The following is a 19,595-nucleotide window of genomic DNA, read 5'->3' as shown; positions in this document are numbered from 1 at the left end:
AAGAACCAAAATAATTGACGGTGAATAAACTCAGAGAACAGCTCTATCGATTTTAAATCTTAAGAACCAAATTAAGAAGTTATGTTAATATTAGACATCATTTTGACTAAAAAGCTCAAAACAAATAAAATTTCCGGCATGTTATTTGCCCGCTATTGTACAAACAATATTATAAATCAAGCCCTCGAGTACAAAATAAACGCTCTCAATCAAAACTAGGATTAATTAAATGGTGAAACTTTTATTTGGCCTAATTGGACAACTTATTGAATGAATATTTTACAGTGAATCTTTATATCAAACGCCAAGTCTAGGCCTAAAACTAGCGCTTAAAGGCAAGAATCGCTGCATCTTCGGTTCTACTTCTACAACAGCAGGATCCGATATCCCGCACCACTTACCCGGCAATGTCTGTTTTTACGCCGGTCTACGAATTAACACGATGGAAAATAAAAGAATCGACGGCCAGCAACTCTACAGTGGAGCTCCGACGAGCAATATATTTACAAGTTTGAAATCTACTGTCCATGAACTGACGGAGAAAGAGCTCCTAAGAATCTCTTAACTGTTGGCTATTTACTCTTTTGTACTATGGTATAACTTCCGACTGAAATTTTCTTTTCTTTTCATGAACAAATCACTGCTGTATCGTACACGAGGGCCGGGACAACCTTCCTCTAGGAATGGTATCCTCTCAACGAACGCCGGTTCCACTGCCTTTGTTTCTCCCTTGTCCCTGACATTGGTAACACGCACTCTATAGTTTCTTATCCGTGGATCAGCATCTTTTGGAAAATGCTCGAGCCAAATGATGGCGGGAATGTATTACTGAGGAAAATTGATTAAGAACTTCAGTGGCATATCGTCTCTCCGTAGTTGACCCAGTTCACAAAGCTATCGGGATACTCCTCGAGAACATTGGAACTCTCCCCGTTATGAAAGGACAACCCCGTTCCTGCCAGCTCCTTCCCCTACCAGACCCAAAGGCCACAACAGAAGTATTAACGAATGACATTGATGTCCTATGTTGAAGTGAAGAAAATTATTTTCTTAAGGAACAAAATTCTACAGAACCTCAGAATTAATCAATTGGTTTCATAAACGGCAACTATTAAGTGAAGATATTCATAGCAGATGGTTACACACCTTCAATCTCAATCCATATTCACTAGTAGATGGAGTAGAATCCCCAATTATTCCGTTAACAACATTCTCCACTGATAGCCCCTCAATTGGAGATGCAAGTACTGACGACCTGCAATTATTGCATCTCAAGTCTCAGCCAACAGACAATGTTCAATACACCACCCCGAAAAGAAAAAAAAACAAGGAAGAAAACATGCTTTCAGGATTCCCATCCTCTATTTAAATTTTGTTGACCTCTTTTCCATGATCAACGAGAATATTATCTCTTCAGAGCTCAATTAAAAAAGTACCTCTCAAATGGCTCCTCCTCACAAGAATTCCCAGATGAAGATAGCCAGTCCAGGTCAACAAAGTTTGAGAAGTTGTACGTATCTCCACGTTCAGAATAGTAAATATGCTCACTTTCACACCAGTATCTTTGAAACTCTCCAAAAAGTTGCCTGCGAGGCATCGAGGGAGTGTACCTATAGAGAAACCCAAACCATTTAAGCGTCATGATTTGTATAACAAAACCGTATCATCCAGTCTTCAGAAATCACAATATAAATGAGTTGAAACATAAGCAATGCACAGAGAAGTTCACTAGCACATGATATGCCATAAATTCTTCCTCGTGTGGTATGGAAAAACTGAGAACATAGAGACAAATAACCAAAATACGGTGTCTTATAAGAGTAATGATTCTCATTTTGTATTTATTAATACCGACCAGCTCCTTCCCCTACCAGACCCAAAGGCCACAACAGAAGTATTAACGAATGACATTGATGTCATATGTTGAAGTGAAGAAAATTATTTTCTTAAGGAACAAAATTCTACAGAACCTCAGAATTAATCAATTGGATATATATATATATATATAAAATAAAAATAAAAAGCCAGAAAGGCAAACGCAAGATAATAGATCAAACAAGTTTTTGGTTTGCAAACTGAAATGGTCATCAAACAGCCTCTTAGTTTTAGATATTAGTAAAGTGCAAACAAATATGTACGTACCCAAACTCCTAATAAATCAAAAATGCGAATCATCTGAATCGATCGGTTGCTCTTGCTCCTCATCCTCCTCAGTATCAAAAGGAACATTGGGATCAATCTGCCAGCGTTTTGTACGATCATCTGCTGGCTCCGAAGATGAGGAAAGCCATTGTTGTGGCTAATCATATTTATCATTGACGATATCTGAGGATCCACATGGACGAGGCCTCATCCCAAGATTGCTCGTTGGTCTCAGAGACAAGTGAAGTTGCTCCTCATCCTCCTCAATATCAAGGGGAACATTGAGATCAATCTGCCAGCATTTTGGATGATCATCTGCTGGCTCTGAAGATGAGGAAAGCCATTGTTGTTGCTGATCATATTCATCATAGACGATATCTGAGGATCCACGTGGACGAGGCCTCATCCCAAGACTGCTCGTTGGTCTCAGAGGCAAGTGAAGCTGCTCCTCATCCTCCTCAATATCAAAGGGAACATTGAGATCAATCTGCCAGCGTTTTGGACGATCATCTGCTGGCTCCGAAGATGAGGAAAGCCATTGTTGTTGCTGATCATATTTATCATTGACAATATCTGGGGATCCACGTGGACGAGGCCTCATCCCAAGACTGCTCGTTGGTCTCAGAGACAAGTGAAGCTGCTCCTCATCCTCCTCAATATCAAAGGGAACATTGAGATGAATCTGCCAGCGTTTTGGACGATCATCTGCTGGCTCCGAAGATGAGGAAAGCCATTGTTGTTGCTGATCATATTTATCATTGACAATATATGGGGATCCACGTGGACGAGGCCTCATCCCAAGACTGCTCGTTGGTCTCAGAGACAAGTGAAGCTGCTCCTCATCCTCCTCAATATCAATAGGAACATTGAGATCAATCTGCCTGGGTTTTGGATGATCTTCTGCTGGCTTCGAAGATGAGGAAAGCCATTGTTGTTGCTGATCATATTCATCATCGACGATATCTGAGGATCCACGTGGATGAAGCAGTTCGTCGTGGTTGCGCAATAGGCAGTGCACGCCGCAGCTTTTAATGGGACACCTATTCTGGAATCGAAATACAACTTGACAAATACTTCCCCCCCGCTTCTGGAACCGCTCCCTTAAACCCACTAACGCAAGCCTCACATGAGTTGCCTTTATGTCCTCATTATCATGATGTATTTTAATTTTTCTAAACAAAATATTATGTAGAAGCAATTCTTCTCCGTTGATGATAAAACACGGGTTAATAAAATAATCACCAAGAGTCGATGGTTCAACAACAAAAGATAGAGCCAATCCTGATAACGTCTCCCCCACTTGTAATTTTAGAGGAATTTCAAAACGAAATTCACTGTCAACATCCCATTCATATTTTGGTAGAGGTTGAATGGTTGTGGGATGGTTAGAGGTATAGCTGAACCACTTTGGAACTTCATTGCCTGGGTAAATAATGTCCAATTTAGAGAGCGGATCAATTTCCTGCAATAGTAGATATATATATATAGTTAACAAATTACAAACATTTGTGATCTGATCTCTCTTTCAAGTATCAACAAAATTAATTTTCATTTGAACATAAATTAAGAAGAAGAGAGACCAACCTCATTCAACAAGTTGTTTTCCAACTTTGCTAGCTCATCGCCACTTAGTCCAAAGCAGTTACACAAGTTAAGACGCTTAAGCCTTAGCGGCAGTTTTGGAATTTTCTCCAATGACGTGCAATCATCCAGATATAACTCTTCTAGTTTTGGTGGAAGGACTGGAATTTCCCGAAGCCTCTTGCAATCCCTCAAGAAAAGTGTCTCCAAGTTGACAACTTTGCTAATACAATCCGGAAAGCTAACAAAATTATTTCTCGACATATCAAGTGATGTTAATGCGGACCAGCAATGAAAAGGCGCAAGGAAATCACTTTCTGATAAACTCTCGAGCCTTGTCCAACGTCTGAGAGAAAGATAAAGTGGGGGCGTCGATTTAAGTATTGTTGCAAACCTCGTAAGCTTAAGGCACCTATCAAAAAGTTTATCAAAGAATCCAACTGAATCATGAACCTTGACCAAACTTGTGCAGTCACTTAGATCCAACTCCTTTATGTATGGGCATAAGTCGATGACATTTTGCAACTCACAACCACTTGCTTCCAATGTTTGAAGACCAGTAAGATTCGCAATTGATGAAGGCAATTCTCTTATGCCACTTCTTCTTATATTCAAATAGCGTAGGGATCCCATATTGCCCTCTATTTCTGGGAAACTCTCAAGCCTTTTGCAACCTTGGAGAGAAAGTTGATGTAGGGACCTCGATCCAAGTCTTGTTGCAAACCTCGTAAGCTTAGAGCACCCATCAAGAAGCAATTCTCGAAGTTTATCAAGGAATCCAACTGAATCATGAACCTCGACCAAACTTGTGCAGTCACCTAGATCCAACTTCTCTATGTTTAGGCATCCGGATAAGTCGGGGACATTTTGCAACTCACAACCACGTGCTTTCAAGTACGTAAGCCCAGTAAGATACGCAATTGATGAAGGCAATTCTCTTATGCCACTTCCTTCTATATTCAAATGGTGTAGGGATTCCATCTTGCACTCTATTTCTGGGAAACTCTCGAGCCTTCTGCAATCTTCGAGAGAAAGATAATATAGGGACCTCGATCCAAGTCTTGTTGCAAACCTCGTAAGCTTAGAGCACCCGTCAAGAAGCAATTCTTGAAGTTTATCAAGGAATCCAACTGAATCATGAACCTCGACCAAACTTGTGCAGTCACCTAGATCCAAATTCTCTATGTTTAGGCATCCGGATAAGTCGGGGACATTTTGCAACTCACAACCACGTGCTTCCAAGTACGTAAGCCCAGTAAGATACGCAATTGATGAAGGCAATTCTCTTATGCCACTTCCTTCTATATTCAAATAGTGTAGGGATTCCATCTTGCACTCTATTTCTGGGAAACTCTCGAGCCTTCTGCAATCTTTGAGAGAAAGATAATATAGGGACCTCGATCCAAGTCTTGTTGCAAACCTCGTAAGCTTAGAGCACCCATCAAGAAGCAATTCTTGAAGTTTATCAAGGAATCCAACTGAATCATCAACCTCGACCAAACTTGTGCACTCACTTAGATCCAACGCCTTTATGTTTGGGCATCCGGATAAGTCGGGAATTTTTTCCAAAAATTCGCAACCACGTAAATCCATATGTGTAAGCTTTGCCAAATTCTATAAAACCAAAAACGAAAACAAAACAAAAGTTCACATGCTTTAAAAAGAATATAATAAAACACTTGAGTATTTCTTTGGGAGATAAAATATATGTTTAAATAATAATATGATTTAAAATAATTTAAAGTATGTACCTTAAATTCCTTCAATTGTCTTATGCCACTGTATGACACATCAAGCTTAACGAGATGTCTTGGATGAAAATTGGACCGCAAATTGAGCACATACGTATGCTTTTGATCAATATTGAGTTGTCCACCGAATTCAATCAACCTCAAACTGTTGGACAGATAATCAACCCGTCCTGAAAAGTGTGCATTACGGTTTATAAAAAATTCAAGATTTACCATCTTCAAGAAGCTTTTTGGTTTCAAGGGTATCTCATCTGGTTTGGGCAGATTCACAACAATGCCTCTAATTTTCTCTGTCCCCTAAGATGGAAAAAGAAATAATGTTAACAAACAAGTCACAATAAAATATTTTTTTCTTCTTTTCTAAATCATGCCAATTAAATCAAATGTAATTATGTAAGAACATATATTCTACTTACTCTGCAATCAATTAGAACATCACACACATCTTCATGATGCCACAATCTACTCCGCTTGCCTGGTTCAGTGGGCGATTCTTCGTAAACTATATGCTTACCCATTTTTTGTAGCAAGTCATGCATCAAAATCTGATTATATTCAATAGTTATGATGGCTTTCTCAACAAGTACTTCAATACAATCTTGACGTACATTGAGTGTCGAACTTCTTAATATTTGTAACACCCAGTCTTTATTTTCACCCTTAAAGAAACATGCAATGTCTAGGAAAACTTGTTGCATGCCATTATCCAAGGCATCATAAATTTTTCGAAGTATTTTTTCAATATCTGTATAAGGTTCTCCAAAGTAAGAATCGTAACTATTCAATACATCTTGCCAACGACCTATACTTTCATTGCGCAGATAAGAACCCATAAGATTAAGAGCCAACGGAAGGCCCTGAGCATGGACTATTGCACGTCGTGCGAGGCTCAAATAATCATCTGGAGGTCTATTTCTTTCGAAGGCATTCCAACTAAAAAGCTCAAGTGCTTTGCCGTCTCGTAACTTTTGGACTTCATATATCCACTGACCTCCATAAAATTTAAGCAATCGTCTATCTTTTGTGGTTATGATTACTCTGCTACCCTCACCGAAACAATTGACATCGACCCAGTCTTTTAACTGCTCCAATTTATCCACGTCATCAAGAATTAAGAGAATCTTCTTTTGCCTCAACCGATTCTTAATAAGGTTGATTCCCTGATGAACATTGACAATTTCCCACTCTGTGCCACGTAGAACTTTTGATAGAAGAGTGTTTTGTAGTTTGATTACGCCTTCACGTGATGTTGATGATTCTCTAACATCTCCCAGGAAACAACTACCTTCAAACTTATGAGCACTTGCATTATAAACTGCTCTTGCAATTGTTGTCTTGCCTATTCCCGATGTCCCCCAAATCCCAACTACACGACGATCATTTCCACCGACACCTAAAAGCTCTTCCACCTCTTTTGCACAAGACTCTATTCCAACTGGGAATCTGGCCACATTCAAATGTGTGCGATTTGATACTTGGATTGAAATCTCCTCAACGATGCGGTTAATAAATGTAGCTTCATACCTACTAGTTAAAAAAACAATGACACATTTAATTTTGTTAGCATGGTACGGTAATGACACTACCAATTTGGTGGCCTTAACCCATTTTTTTTTTTTCAATACTCCAATTCATTGATAACCTTTTTTTAGCCGAAAACGTATTATTGTTATTTTTAAAATTTTTAAGTTGTAACCCAAAATTTTTTAGACGTAAAAGTTTCTTATCAATCATGATATAATACACACGTATTAGGTTGTTACTTAACACCATCTTCCATCATTGAGATAATCTAATATACTTGTTACCTATTTAGTTATAATCAAGATTCATCATTCACATTTCAAACACATTTAGTAAATCAAGTCATGCATCAAGATTTAAGATACAAAATAAGTTTAAAAACCAAATAGATGTTACTAACTAAATAAAATAGAAGCTAAAGTTAAAGTTACAAACTAAATAAAAATAAAAAAAATGGTTAAATTCTAAAAATACATCAAATATCCTATTAAAATACAATTATGAGATATATAAAATGAGGCATCTAATTCTAGTTTTCTATGGTACTGTATATATTGATTTTAAATACCATAATCATACCAATTATGTTGGTATGGTACAATTAGCACACCATTACATGTGGTACAAAAAATTGGCACAAAATTAGTATGGTATAGTTGGTAATTTGGGTGGTACGGTAATATGGTGAAAAAATTCACCCCTAATAATGAATTTATTGCAGTTAGTACTCTTATTTGTTCTTATATTAATTTTATTTTACCCATTTAGTACTCTTATTGGCTAATAACTAGATAAGGATGTTGAATATAAAGATATTGATATCGTAGAGTTAAATTAAAGTTAGACGACATGATGAAGTTTGATGACATGATGAATTTTAGGATGCGTGGTTAGATTACTAGAATATGATTAATATATGGCAGATTTTGGAATTTTTTGTTATTGTTGGGCTACTCTAAGTACTAACAAAGGAAAAAAAAATTGCAAAAGAAAAAATATTAGCTTCGGTTATGGGTTGGTTGGTTTGCATCGGTTTGTTTCAGATTTTTATCAAGTTTCAACTAAACTAAATCGTTATATCGTAATTGATTTGACATTGTTTTGGGGGTAAACAGTAAATTTGATCCAATCCGGACCCTAAACACCTCTTAATTCTTATTTTTATTTAAGCAGTTCTTAATTCTTCAGTCAACTACAAATTCATAGTAACAAACGAATTTTTTTTTTTTAAAGTAAAAACGTTATTTTTATATTTTATTTGTATTATCCTTTTAATAAAGATAACTTTAAATATATTGGTGGACCCTATCTTTATTAAAAAAAATAATACAAATAAAAGATAATTGCAACACTACTTTTAAGAAAATTCCAAATTCCCAACAATAAAAAAAATTTTGCCATTTTTAAGGAGAATACAATAATATCAATTGAGCCCTAATTTATAACCGTTATTCTCTTTTTGTTTGAAAATTGTTGAATTAGCTTGAGTTGTTTTTATTAGCACACTACATATTATTAAACGATTTATATAATGACTGTTTAGGCCTAATAAGATTTAAAAAGATTTATATAAAACAACCCTAAATGTCATTAGATTGAGAAAAAGATTATTTTGTAAAGGAAAGTAGTAAATTCTGAAATACAGAGTAAAGCAACTCAAAAACCATATACAGGAAGGTCAGAAATATACGTACTCTCCATTGTTGAGAGTATCTCCCTTCAGATCTGCTGCTTCTGTAAGAGCTGTCCTCCATCTTTGCACCTTCTCCAGGTTATTCTCATATTTGCGGCTATGGTCAGCAAACGCAGCACCATAACTATTTCTTTGGTGTCGGACATCGGATGGATCCACCTTGTAGAAGATTGGCCTTGTCATCTGTCCCTTTGACTTTCTACATTCAAGAATATGTACGAGCTCGTCCAAGCACCATCTTGAAGAAGCATAGTTTTCAGAGAATATGATGACAGAAATTCTCGAGTTTTCAATTGCTTCGAGAAGAGTTGGTGCTATTTTTTCTCCTATTGGAAGTTCACTATGATCAATGAAGGTGTGGATTCCGTGACGGACCAAGGCTTGGTATAGATGATCTGTAAAATTGTAGCGTGTATCCTCACCTCTGAAACTCAAAAAGACATCGTATGTCCATGAAGGAGTAGTGGTGAAGGAAGAAGAAGGGACAAGTTGATTGGCCATAGGAGAATTAAAGCCAGACCATAAACTAAAGAAAAGAGCCTCTCAAAGAATTGGAATACGCAGTATGGTATGGTGTGTGGACAAAGGACCATCTCTTGTTATATACATACCGACGAAGCAGCTTCTTACTTACTACCTTTCAATGTGACTGTGACATAGTGAAGGGATTAAAGTTGACACGAAACTTCTCATCTCTTTCGTTGGAATATCATTTCATCAAGCAATTTGTTTTTTCTTTTTTTTTTTGTTACCGACGAGTTCTTTTTCCATACGCCAATATTCTTAGAGCTGATGCTCTTCATGCGTCAATTCATTGTCTCATCACACTATCATTAATTGGAAACCACTAAGCTACAATTATTTACCTTTTTATTTCGGTTATATAATAAAATGATTCTATTTAACCATATTTGTTTATTTTATATTGGACGATCATAAATTATGTAAATTTTTTATTTAAAATTAAATATAAATCATACTTGACAAAAAAATTAGTTGCACAATGCACGATAAACGAATGTTATTAAAGGATTTTCGAGATCCTCACAAAGAGGATCCTCTCTCTGTATAGAACTCACCATTTCCAAAAGAATAATGATAAAGAGAATAATTTTCAAATGTGAATGTAATCAAGCTACAAGAGAATAATTTTCGTGAATGTAATCAAGCTACAAGAGAATCCTCCTGCAGAGCAGTTTCCCACCTATTACCTTCAAATGTGAATGTAATCAAGCCACAAGAGAATAATTTTCGTGGCAACATGTTTTCAAAAGTGATTTAGACAAAGCATTTTCATATATACCATGTTTTAATATGAGAGTAATTTTCGTAAAAACTTAATTTCATCAACAATGATTTATTTTTCTTGGTGCTCCTTTTTTACCAGCACGATGCAATGCAACGTGATGCTACTATGTTCGTATGTCAAACCAATCTTGCACATAGAAAAGTTACTTGACTTGAATACTGCAACAAAAGCACTTTAGATTGTTAAGTGGTTTTCTTCACACCCTATTTTTTCCTCCTTCATGCAATACGTACCGATGAAATGCAATTTCTTCTACATAAGGAAATCAAATTAACCACTGGCATGCCATCAAATGTGCATGTTTGGATTTTTATTTTTACACTATAAAAAAACTCATGAAAAATTATGAAAGAATACAAAATAAATAATAAATACGCATAAAACACGAAACACATGAAATATATATACGTATGAAACACATCCAATCTAAGTGTGGTAGTGTTGTTAGTGTTTATAATAAATTTATGTATACTAGTATAGGGATATATAACATCTAATCTAAGTTGACAAAGACTGATTTGCTTCAATTATACCAAAAAGAATTAATTATCCTCATTTCACCAATTAATTGACAAGTAATTAATTAGTCACCATTTCACCATTTAAATCACTTTAGTGTGGTGAACGTCTGCCGTTGGATTAGTCAAAAGAGCCATTGGGCTCAATATTCAATCCAGCAAGTGGCCGTACAACCCACGTGGGTGGGGTCACCTCCTGCAGAGGCTGTCCGCGTATGGGAGCTTGCGCGTCAGTTTCCGAGTTTGTGTTTCAACTTTCAACGCATGGTTCTCCATTTGTGGATCGGTTTAGAAGAGAGGATCCTTGCATCATCCATTTCCTAGGATTTCAAGAATTTTTAAATTATATTTGTTTATTTTATATTGTACGATTATAAATTATGTAAATTTTTTATTTAAAATTAAATATAAACTATATTTAACAAAAATTAATTGCATAATACAGGATAAATAAATGTTATTAAAGGATTTTCCAGGTCCTCACAAAGAGGATCCTCTCTCTGTATAGAACTCACAATTTCCAAAAGAATAATGATAAAGAGATTAAATTTATAGATTAAAATTGTAAACTAAATAATGTATCATTAATAAAAAATGAACACGTTTATCAACGTTTAAATAATAATCAAATTATCAATTTTCATATTATTTAATTTAAAATTTTAATTTATAAATTTAATTTTCTTAGCATTACTTTTTACAAAAGTCGAACTTAAAACCACGCAGATATACTAATCTAATCCAAGTTGACAAAGAATGATTTGCTTCAATTATACCAAAAAGAATTAATTAGTCCTCATTTCACCGATTAATTTACAAGTAATTAATTAGTCATCATTTCACCATCTAAATCACTTAAATGTGGTGAATGTCTGCCGTTGGATTAGTCAAAAGTGCCATTGGGCTCAATATTCAAGGCAGCAAGTGGCCATACAGCCCACATGGGTGGGGTCGCTTCCTGCAAAAGCTGGCCGCGTATGGGATCGTGCGCGTCAGTTTCTGTGTTTGTGCTTCAACGCATGGCTCTCCACTTGCAGAAGTGGGCCACTATAATAATAGATCAGTATAGAAGAGAAACCTTTGCCTCGACAAAAACTAACTGCACGATACACGATAAACAAATATGATTAGAGGATCTCTAGAGGATCCGTCGGATCCTCTCTCTTGGTATAAAACTTGTCATTTCCAAAAGAGTAATGCTGAGAAGACTAAATTTATAAATTAAAATTAAAAGTTAAATGATGTGTCACAATGAGCATATTTATTAACGTTTAAGTAATAATTCAATTATCATTTTCATGTTATTTAATTTACAAAATTTAATTTTTTTAACATTACTCTATATAAAAATCAAACTTAAAACCATGCAGGTATAAGTTCCACAATATGACTTGAGTTGGATCAAAAACAAACCAGACTTTCAATTTGGAGAAAAAGAGTACAGAGTTCCTTATAAAAGTTTTGGAAATGACGAGTTTTATACCAATTTGGAGAACCCTATTCCATATAAAAGTTTTGTTTGTGGTTGGAAGCCAACGAACTAGAAACTGGGAAAATCATGAAATTTTAACGGTATAATATGATGATATTCCTCTTCATTCAGAAATGAGAGATCTTAGATTCGAATTTCGTAAATGACAAATTTAATATCAAATTAGACTGTCCATTACGTGAGATTCCATTGTAAAAACAATTGAGAATATGAAAAGTAACTTAATTATTTATAAACACATATAAAATTACTTTTATAACCGATTTGAAATTCACTCTTAACATCAACAAGCTATTCATAACTTAACATATAAATTTTTATTCAAGTCTTTTCATCTTAGAAAATGATGGAGGATAAAATGTCTACATATCTACTGCATTGATGAAACGGTAATCATCTGAACACCTAGTTGAAGCCTAACTTTACGTAAACAAAGGTTCCCAGTCAACTAAGTCATGACGGAAAATCAAAAGAACAACTTCCAGGACTTTTCTTGGTATATGCAGTGTCGTATGGACAATGGACTCTCTCTTGTTACATCAACCCTCGCTTTTCTTTCTATCTGCAAAACAGTTTCCTACCTACTACCTTCAAATGTGAAAGTAATCCAGCTAAAAGAGAATAATTATCGTGACAACTTCTTCTCAAAAGTGATTTATACGAAGTATTTTCATATATACCATCTTTTAATGTGAAAGTAATTTTCGTAGCAACTTGATTTCATCAATAATAATTTATCTTTCTTTACTGATTCGCTCATTTTTCATCTTATGTCATCAACATGATGCAATGCAACGTGATGCTACTATGTTCGCATGTCAAACCAATCTTTCACATAGATAAGTTACTTGAATATTGCAACAAAAGCACTTTAGATTGTTAAGTGGTTTTCTTCACTCTTTTTTTTATCCTTTGTACTCTCTTTTTTATTTGAGGGCGAACTTGAACGCAATGGAAATGTTGCTCTATTATGACCAAAGGATCACAAGTTCGAGTAATGAAAACAGCATATTTGCAAAGCAAGAGTAAGGTAGCATACGATAGACGTTCATTCTCCGACTCAAAGTAAGAAGCCTTGTTGGCTTAGGACTCCCTTTTTATTTCTACTCAGATTGACTCCAATAAAATTCAAACTTGTTTATTTTGCTTTTGTGATTTGTTTGGTGTTACACCCTTTGTCGCACCATATGGGAGGAGACTTATGTTCTTCCTCTCTCATATGGATGCTACACACCACACACATTGTTCTCTCTAGTGTCTACCACTTTACACAGAGAGGTGTTTGTACTCTCATCTTCGAACACATCAAGAATATAAGTCATAGTTCATACCAGGACCTTTTATATAGCCTTTGGAATCCTCTTGGTATTGCTATAACCATTTAGTACTCATGCCTTTGTTGCCTTCTTTTTTATCACGTAGACGCCAGAAGGGTATTTTGTTTTGACCATTTTCTGCTCTGGAGATCTAAAATGAAACTGTTGTCGTTGGTCTTCTGAAACGCAACTCTGGCTCACTTCGGGTTTTGGATGACTCTGAGGTATTTACAAGAAACTTTCATAAATACATATTAATTAGCACCACAAAACATAAATCTGCAGGAAATCAAATTAACCACTGGCAGTCTGGCATGCCATACGACAATATATTTACACTATAGGAGATGAGAGGTTTAAACTAAATTACATAAATAAATCCGTATGAAACTCGTCATTTATGAAAGTTGAACTTAAAACCCTACATGACACACCCCGACCGAGATCAGGGCGTGCTGGCCGTCACTCGAAGGTGACGTAGCCATGTGCGCGTGCGGAAGCTAATGTTATAGTAATATAAAAGTACGAATAATTAAAAACCTAATAGCATACAGAATACTAGTGTATGTGAGACACAATTCAGAGCAAGTCTACAACAGTCCGAAAGGAAAAGATACGACATATATACACCCGAAGGTGACCCTACAATGGTGAATGTCTGTCAGAAATGCCGGGACGCCCTCTGGGATAAACCACCGAACTTGCTAGACCACTAGAACCTGGAGGGGCGCAAAAACAAAAGCGTGAGTGGGCAAAAACAAAGTTCTTTGAAAACTCTTTAGCAAAATACAATCTAACCCCTCGCCGTAAAACCTGTATACTTCCCAGAAAATGAACATATATACGTATGTATAGATATGTCAATCATGCTCCATGATATGCCATTCATGCTCGAGAATATGCCACAACGGAATCTCATAATCAAATGTAAATGCTCAAGCGTAATTCACATCAATAACATATAATCTGGCAGCCGGGAGTCACCTAACGTGACATGTACCGCTGCATATAGAGCTCCAATCTCAACTCAACATCTGAATCTGCACACAAGTCGGAGCCACCTAACGTGGTCTGTACGACAAGACTGGGTGTAATATATACGCTCTAGTGCTACGATCACGTGAAGACTGTGCGAATAATCGCGGGTCACCTACGAGTCGGAGCCACCTAATGTGGTCTGCACGACAAGGCTTGCACCTAACTTGGATCCAAGGCGAGCGTGTGGTGCTGGTGAACATACACGTGAAGGACTCTGCCCCTCTCTGGGCGGGAGCACTAACACCGGGGGTGCAGATATGAGCTCTCTAAACATTTCAACTACTATTGCATAATAAACAGGAATGCATAACCACCTGAATACCGCTTACCTGGCACTTACCTGTGCATCCACAGCACCAAATACACATGTATATATGTATGTATGTCACCAATAATACATGCAATGATGCGTAAACAACATTCATATAATGCATGGCATAAAACAATTAACCTTTTCTATTTAATTTCTGGGAATTAATATGTATATAGGTATATACGGAAAACAAAAGCCCACTCACTGATAATTAGAAGGGTCGTAGCCCCCCTGCCTCGAGTGTGTACGCTCGTCCTCGGAAAACGAATCACCTATACGCGACAAAGTTACGAAAACATTAATTTAAAAGCACCTAAGCAACTTCTTGTAAAAACTTCTCATACATTGCTCAAATTGGACAATTGAATATACCAATGTGATCTACACAACCTCAGGATCACACCCATATTTTTAAAATAATTTTTGGACCACGCACGCGCCCCCACGCGCCGTCACAGGCACGGCCCTACGCGCCCCCACGCGCGGCCCACGTGCACTGCACACTGACGGCGTCAACTGACGCCGTCAGGAATATTCCGTTAACCTGACGGAATATTCCCTAACTGACGCCGTCACTGCCGTTAGGAATATTCCGTTAAACTTAACGGAATATTCTCCTGTCTTCTCCGGCCAGTCGCCGTCGCCGGCGCCGCCGCCGTCGCCGGCGCCGTCGCCGGCGCCGTCGCCGGAAAACTGGAAAATTTTCAAACCTTGTTTTCTCCTTCGTTTTTCAACCAAATTTCACGTTCTTTATACCAAAATGAAGCTTAGAACTAGTAGAACAACGTTAGACTAGTTTTAAGGCCTAAAAATCAAAGAATCTCACCTGCAACAACGATCCAAGTTCGGCCAACTTCGAACCTAGCCTTCCCAACGTCCAAATTCACCCAACGAACCACTCCGAGGCTCCTTGGGACCTCACAAACACATCTACAAGCTTAGAAATTCCAAAAACAAGCTAGTTTAGGTTTGCATGAACAGTGCAATAATCGGACCTCGTTGAAACGACGTGAAAACAACGATATCCTTACCTGAAAATGGCACCTTTGAACTCCTCTCAGCTCCACGAACACGATGGTGGTCTTGGTTTCTTGTTTGGTGAAGGTTTGAGTTGGTTTGTGTGTGTGGCCGTGTGTAGAGGAAGAAGAAGAAGAGGAAACTCGGGGAGAGAGAGAGAGAGACTGAGAGACAGAGTGACAGGAAGTGAGGAAAAGAGGGAGGGAATCCCGGGAGAAAAGAGAGTGTATGAGTGTGTGTGGTCCCACCACATCACACAACACAAATATACACGTAAACGAATAGATTAGGGGTAAAATCGTAATTTCCCATGTACGTTAAAATGAAATTTGGGACGGGATGTTACACTACAGGTATAAGTTCGACAACATGACTTAAAATTGGGGGGGGGGGGGGAATCCAAACTTTCAATTTGGGGGAAAAAGAATACAGATTTTCAATTTTTGGTTTTTTAGTGAACAGACTTTCAATGTGGTTACTCATGACTTAGGAGAACCCCCATGCCATATAAAAGTTTTGACTGTGGATTGAAGCCATTGAACTAGAAACTGGAACAATCATCAAATTTTAATGGTATGATATGGTACCTGTAAAATATAGAAAGAGTTCAGCATCCTAGGGCTACTTAACACATACAAAACGTGTAAGTTAATCCGATGTGAGATTCATTCTCAAAAAATTCTTTTATGTGTGGTCAATTTTCAAATTTAACATGTGGACAACACAAATTGGGTGACGTTGAGCTCGTATGGTCGTTGGCTTCGCACATATGACAACTTGCTTTAATATCATGAAGGAAGTTGAGATTTCATCGTAAAACTAATTGGTAATATAATAAATATTTCAATTACTTATAAACACATATAAAATCATTTTTTTGCCTGGTAAAATTCACTCTCAACATCAGTAAGCCATTCAGAACTTAACATGTGGATTTTCATTCACGTCCTTTCATCTTAGAAAATGGTGCAGAATAAAATGTCTACATATCTCCTGGATTGATGAAACGGTAATCATCTGGACACCTAGATGAAACGGTAATCATCTGGACACCTAGATGAAACCTAACTTTTCGTCAACAAAGTTTCCCAGTCAACTAAGTCATGACCCAAAATCAAAAGAACAACTTCCAGGACATTTCTTGGTATATGCTGTATTGTATGGACAATGGACTCTCTCTTGTTATATCAGTCCTCATGCTTTTCTTCCTACCTACGAAGCAGTTTCCTACCTACTACCTTCAAATGTGAATGTAATCAAATTGAAAGAGATAAATTTTTGTGATAATTTCATTTCAAAAGTGATTTCTATGAAGTATGTTCTGACATACTTCCCTTCAATGTGAGAGTAACTTTCATAGCAACTTACTTTCATCAACAGTGATTTATCTTTCTTTACTGAAGCATTCCTTTTTCACCTCATGTCACCAGCATGATATAATGCAACATGACGCTACCATGTCCGTATGTCAAACCAATCTTGCACATAGAAAAGTTACATGACTTGAAATACTGCAACAAAAGCACTTTAGATTGTTAAGTGGTTTTCTTCACACTTTTTTTTTTCTTTTGTACTCCCTTTATTATTTGAGGGTGAATCTTGATGCAATGGAAATGTTGATCTTTTGTGACTAAAGGGTCATTGGTTCAAGTTATGGAAACAATCTCATTGCAAAGTAAAAGTAAGGCTGCATACAATAGAAGTTCCTCTGCCGTCCCTCGTAAAGCAGCCGGGAAGCCTTGTTGGCTTTGTACTCCATTTTTTATTTCTACTCAGAGCTTGGCTCCAATAGAGTCCAAACTTGTTTCTTTTGATTTTGTGATTTGTTTGGTGTTAGAACTTTGTCACACCACATGGGATCGGAGGAGACTTATGTTCCTCTCTCGTATGGATGCTGCACGAAACTACAGAAACAATGCATATATTGGAAGATATTAATTTCTTCCAATCCTATTCCCGTCCTGTACGGCTGTGTGGTGGTGGAGAGTATTACTCTCCCCCTTGATGACCTTTTTTTTTTTTTTTTTTTTTTTTTTTCACCTTTTGTAATGTGAGCAATTGGTGTCATTGCCAGAAAAGATGGACTTCCTTCACCCATATCTTGGGACTTTGCTTACAAAGTGGTCCAGAACTGGACCCCCATTCGAAGAAATTCAGAAAGAAGAATTTTTTTTTTTTTTTTTTTAACAAACAATAGTATTTACACTAAGAGACGAGGGAGTGGGTTAGTCATAATAATGTAATTCAACTTCGTTTTTGACGAGAATTAAATTTATGACATTTCACTTGCAAGTGAAGAAAAATACTATTAGACCGTAATATTAAATGACAATGAGGATGACCGTAGTTAGTATTTATTTTTAACGCCTATCCGAAGCCGATTGTGTACGTTTGAGCTCCTTCAAGTCTCACAATTGAGGATGACATAGTGACTGTCCAACACCTATTGTTTACTCGATAAAGCTACCAACCGGGAGTATAATGAAATGTTTGAGGAGAATGTACCTACAGGTCTATATTTCACTTTCGAATTTGGAATTGGAACTGAGACCAAAAAGGGGACCAATACAGCAGGGAAGAACGATGAACTGAACAACTCCAATTTCCCGACTTCAAGTGTTTATGCTAAAATGCACTTTCGAAAATACTTTTCAAACCTTTTAAAAGCACTGTTAAACGAAATGGTTTTGACTCTTCTTTAATTGGCGGGCCTATTTTTATTTTGGGCTTTGTTGTTAGGTTCGGCCCGATTTCTAATAGCTCGACGTCTTGACATTTATCATCCGAATAATACTAAGAAGACTAAATTTTAGAAATCAAAGGATATGAAAGTTGATGATTGATTTATTACTTAAGCGTTGATAAAAGTATTCATTCCTATTGATAACACATCATTTAGTTTGTAAATTTCGGTAAATTACATAAAACTACCTCAACTATTGTGTTAGTCAAAATTTCATATCCTGTCTTTAAAAAATTTCAATGTCATACCTCATCTACGAATTTTTTACAGTTTCATACATTCCGTTAGTTTTCTATCAATTCTTCCGTTAAATAGTGAAGTGACTTGAGACGAGACTCATTCTCTATTAAAAAATTAACTAAATATTAAAAAATAAAAATAAAATCATTTAATATATTTTTTTTGGATGGGGACCCACCCCTTATCCCCTCACCTTTTCTTTCCCCCTCTTGTCTTCTCCAAACCCAAACCAGATCCCACCCACCCCTTCCAGCAATCCCATCCACCACACCCAACCCAAACCCAGAACCCAGTCAGCATTACTCTGGCTCCGACCGTCGTTGACTACATCATCTTTAGCATCAATTTCACCTTCTCGCACGCTTTTCTTCTCTTCATGGACACGAGTTTGCGATCGTTGCAGTGAACGGTCCAAATGGGGACAAATTGGAGCGGGCAATCAGTGAACTGGGGCCGGTCCAACTCGTCGCATTTGAGGGTCACGCCGACGAGGTCAAATCGCATCTCATTGATTAGTTGGTAGGTCAAGACCGAGAGCTCGATGAGGAGGGTGGGTTTGGTGGAGAGGCGGTCATGCTGGATGCACAACCATACGTGGTCGCGGCGGTGGTCGAAGATTGTGCCGATGACCATGGATTTCGAGGGGCGGGTCTGCTGGGGCGGAATCACCGTCGTCATTTTGGGTGGCGAGGTGGATAGATGTGCAGAGGAGAGAAAGGAGGGAGAAGGGAGGGAGGGTCGGGGGGTGGGTGAGGGAAGGATGGATGTGCAGGGGTTGGGTAGGTGCGAATGGAATTGCTGGAAGGGGTGGGGTGGGATCTGGGTTTGGGGAAGATGGGAGGGGGAAGAAAGGGTGAGGGGATAAGGGTGGGTCCCATGCAAAAATAATATATATTAAATGATTTTTTTTTTAATTTT

The 19,595-nt window shown here is 37.3% G+C and overlaps 2 protein-coding genes and 1 long non-coding RNA gene across 4 annotated transcripts; all 3 read right to left on the bottom strand.

Moving 5' to 3' along the window:
• Nucleotides 1-221: 221 nt before the first annotated feature.
• Nucleotides 222-9,515, bottom strand: LOC137748852 (TMV resistance protein N-like). Of its 2 annotated transcripts, none has more exons than XM_088687918.1 (8): nt 8,693-9,515; nt 5,891-7,001; nt 5,475-5,771; nt 3,727-5,337; nt 2,143-3,604; nt 1,437-1,610; nt 1,147-1,255; nt 222-971 (listed from the first exon to the last, which is right to left on the bottom strand). In XM_088687918.1, the coding sequence occupies exons 1-5, from the start codon at nt 9,190-9,192 to the stop codon at nt 2,300-2,302; spliced, it is 4,824 nt and encodes a 1,607-aa protein (XP_088544044.1). In that variant the 5' UTR covers nt 9,193-9,515; the 3' UTR covers nt 222-971; nt 1,147-1,255; nt 1,437-1,610; nt 2,143-2,299. The 2 variants fall into 2 exon arrangements, with proteins under 2 accessions (XP_088544044.1, XP_088544046.1); XM_088687920.1 differs by having other exon boundaries at nt 5,891-6,998; nt 8,693-9,494.
• Nucleotides 9,516-13,672: 4,157 nt separating this feature from the next.
• On the bottom strand, nt 13,673-15,896 carry LOC148698769 (uncharacterized). Its single transcript, XR_015957907.1, has 4 exons — nt 15,709-15,896; nt 15,504-15,614; nt 14,883-14,949; nt 13,673-14,045 (listed from the first exon to the last, which is right to left on the bottom strand). It is a non-coding gene; the product is annotated as an uncharacterized LOC148698769 (long non-coding RNA).
• Nucleotides 15,897-19,001: 3,105 nt separating this feature from the next.
• LOC137747737 (protein MIZU-KUSSEI 1-like) lies at nt 19,002-19,355 on the bottom strand. The gene has a single exon (XM_068487894.2). The coding sequence runs from the start codon at nt 19,353-19,355 to the stop codon at nt 19,002-19,004; it is 354 nt and encodes a 117-aa protein (XP_068343995.2).
• Nucleotides 19,356-19,595: the final 240 nt, after the last annotated feature.

This window comes from Pyrus communis, chromosome 2 (genome assembly GCF_041283825.1).
Source record: "Pyrus communis isolate YQ-2024b chromosome 2, ASM4128382v1, whole genome shotgun sequence".
NCBI lineage: Eukaryota > Viridiplantae > Streptophyta > Magnoliopsida > Rosales > Rosaceae > Pyrus > Pyrus communis.
This window is presented reverse-complemented; position numbering and strand designations above follow the sequence as displayed.

Excerpts from the sequence above, each read along its gene's own strand:
- LOC137748852 (XM_088687918.1), bottom strand. The coding sequence starts at position 9,192 with ATGGCCAATCAACTTGTCCCTTCTTCTTCCTTCACCACTACTCCTTCA. Across the intron at positions 7,002-8,692 it reads GATACTCTCAACAATGGAGA|TAGGTATGAAGCTACATTTA; the intron begins GTACGTATATTT and ends TTTTTTAACTAG. Across the intron at positions 5,338-5,474 it reads GACAATTGAAGGAATTTAAG|AATTTGGCAAAGCTTACACA; the intron begins GTACATACTTTA and ends TTGGTTTTATAG.
- LOC137747737 (XM_068487894.2), bottom strand. The coding sequence starts at position 19,355 with ATGACGACGGTGATTCCGCCCCAGCAGACCCGCCCCTCGAAATCCATG.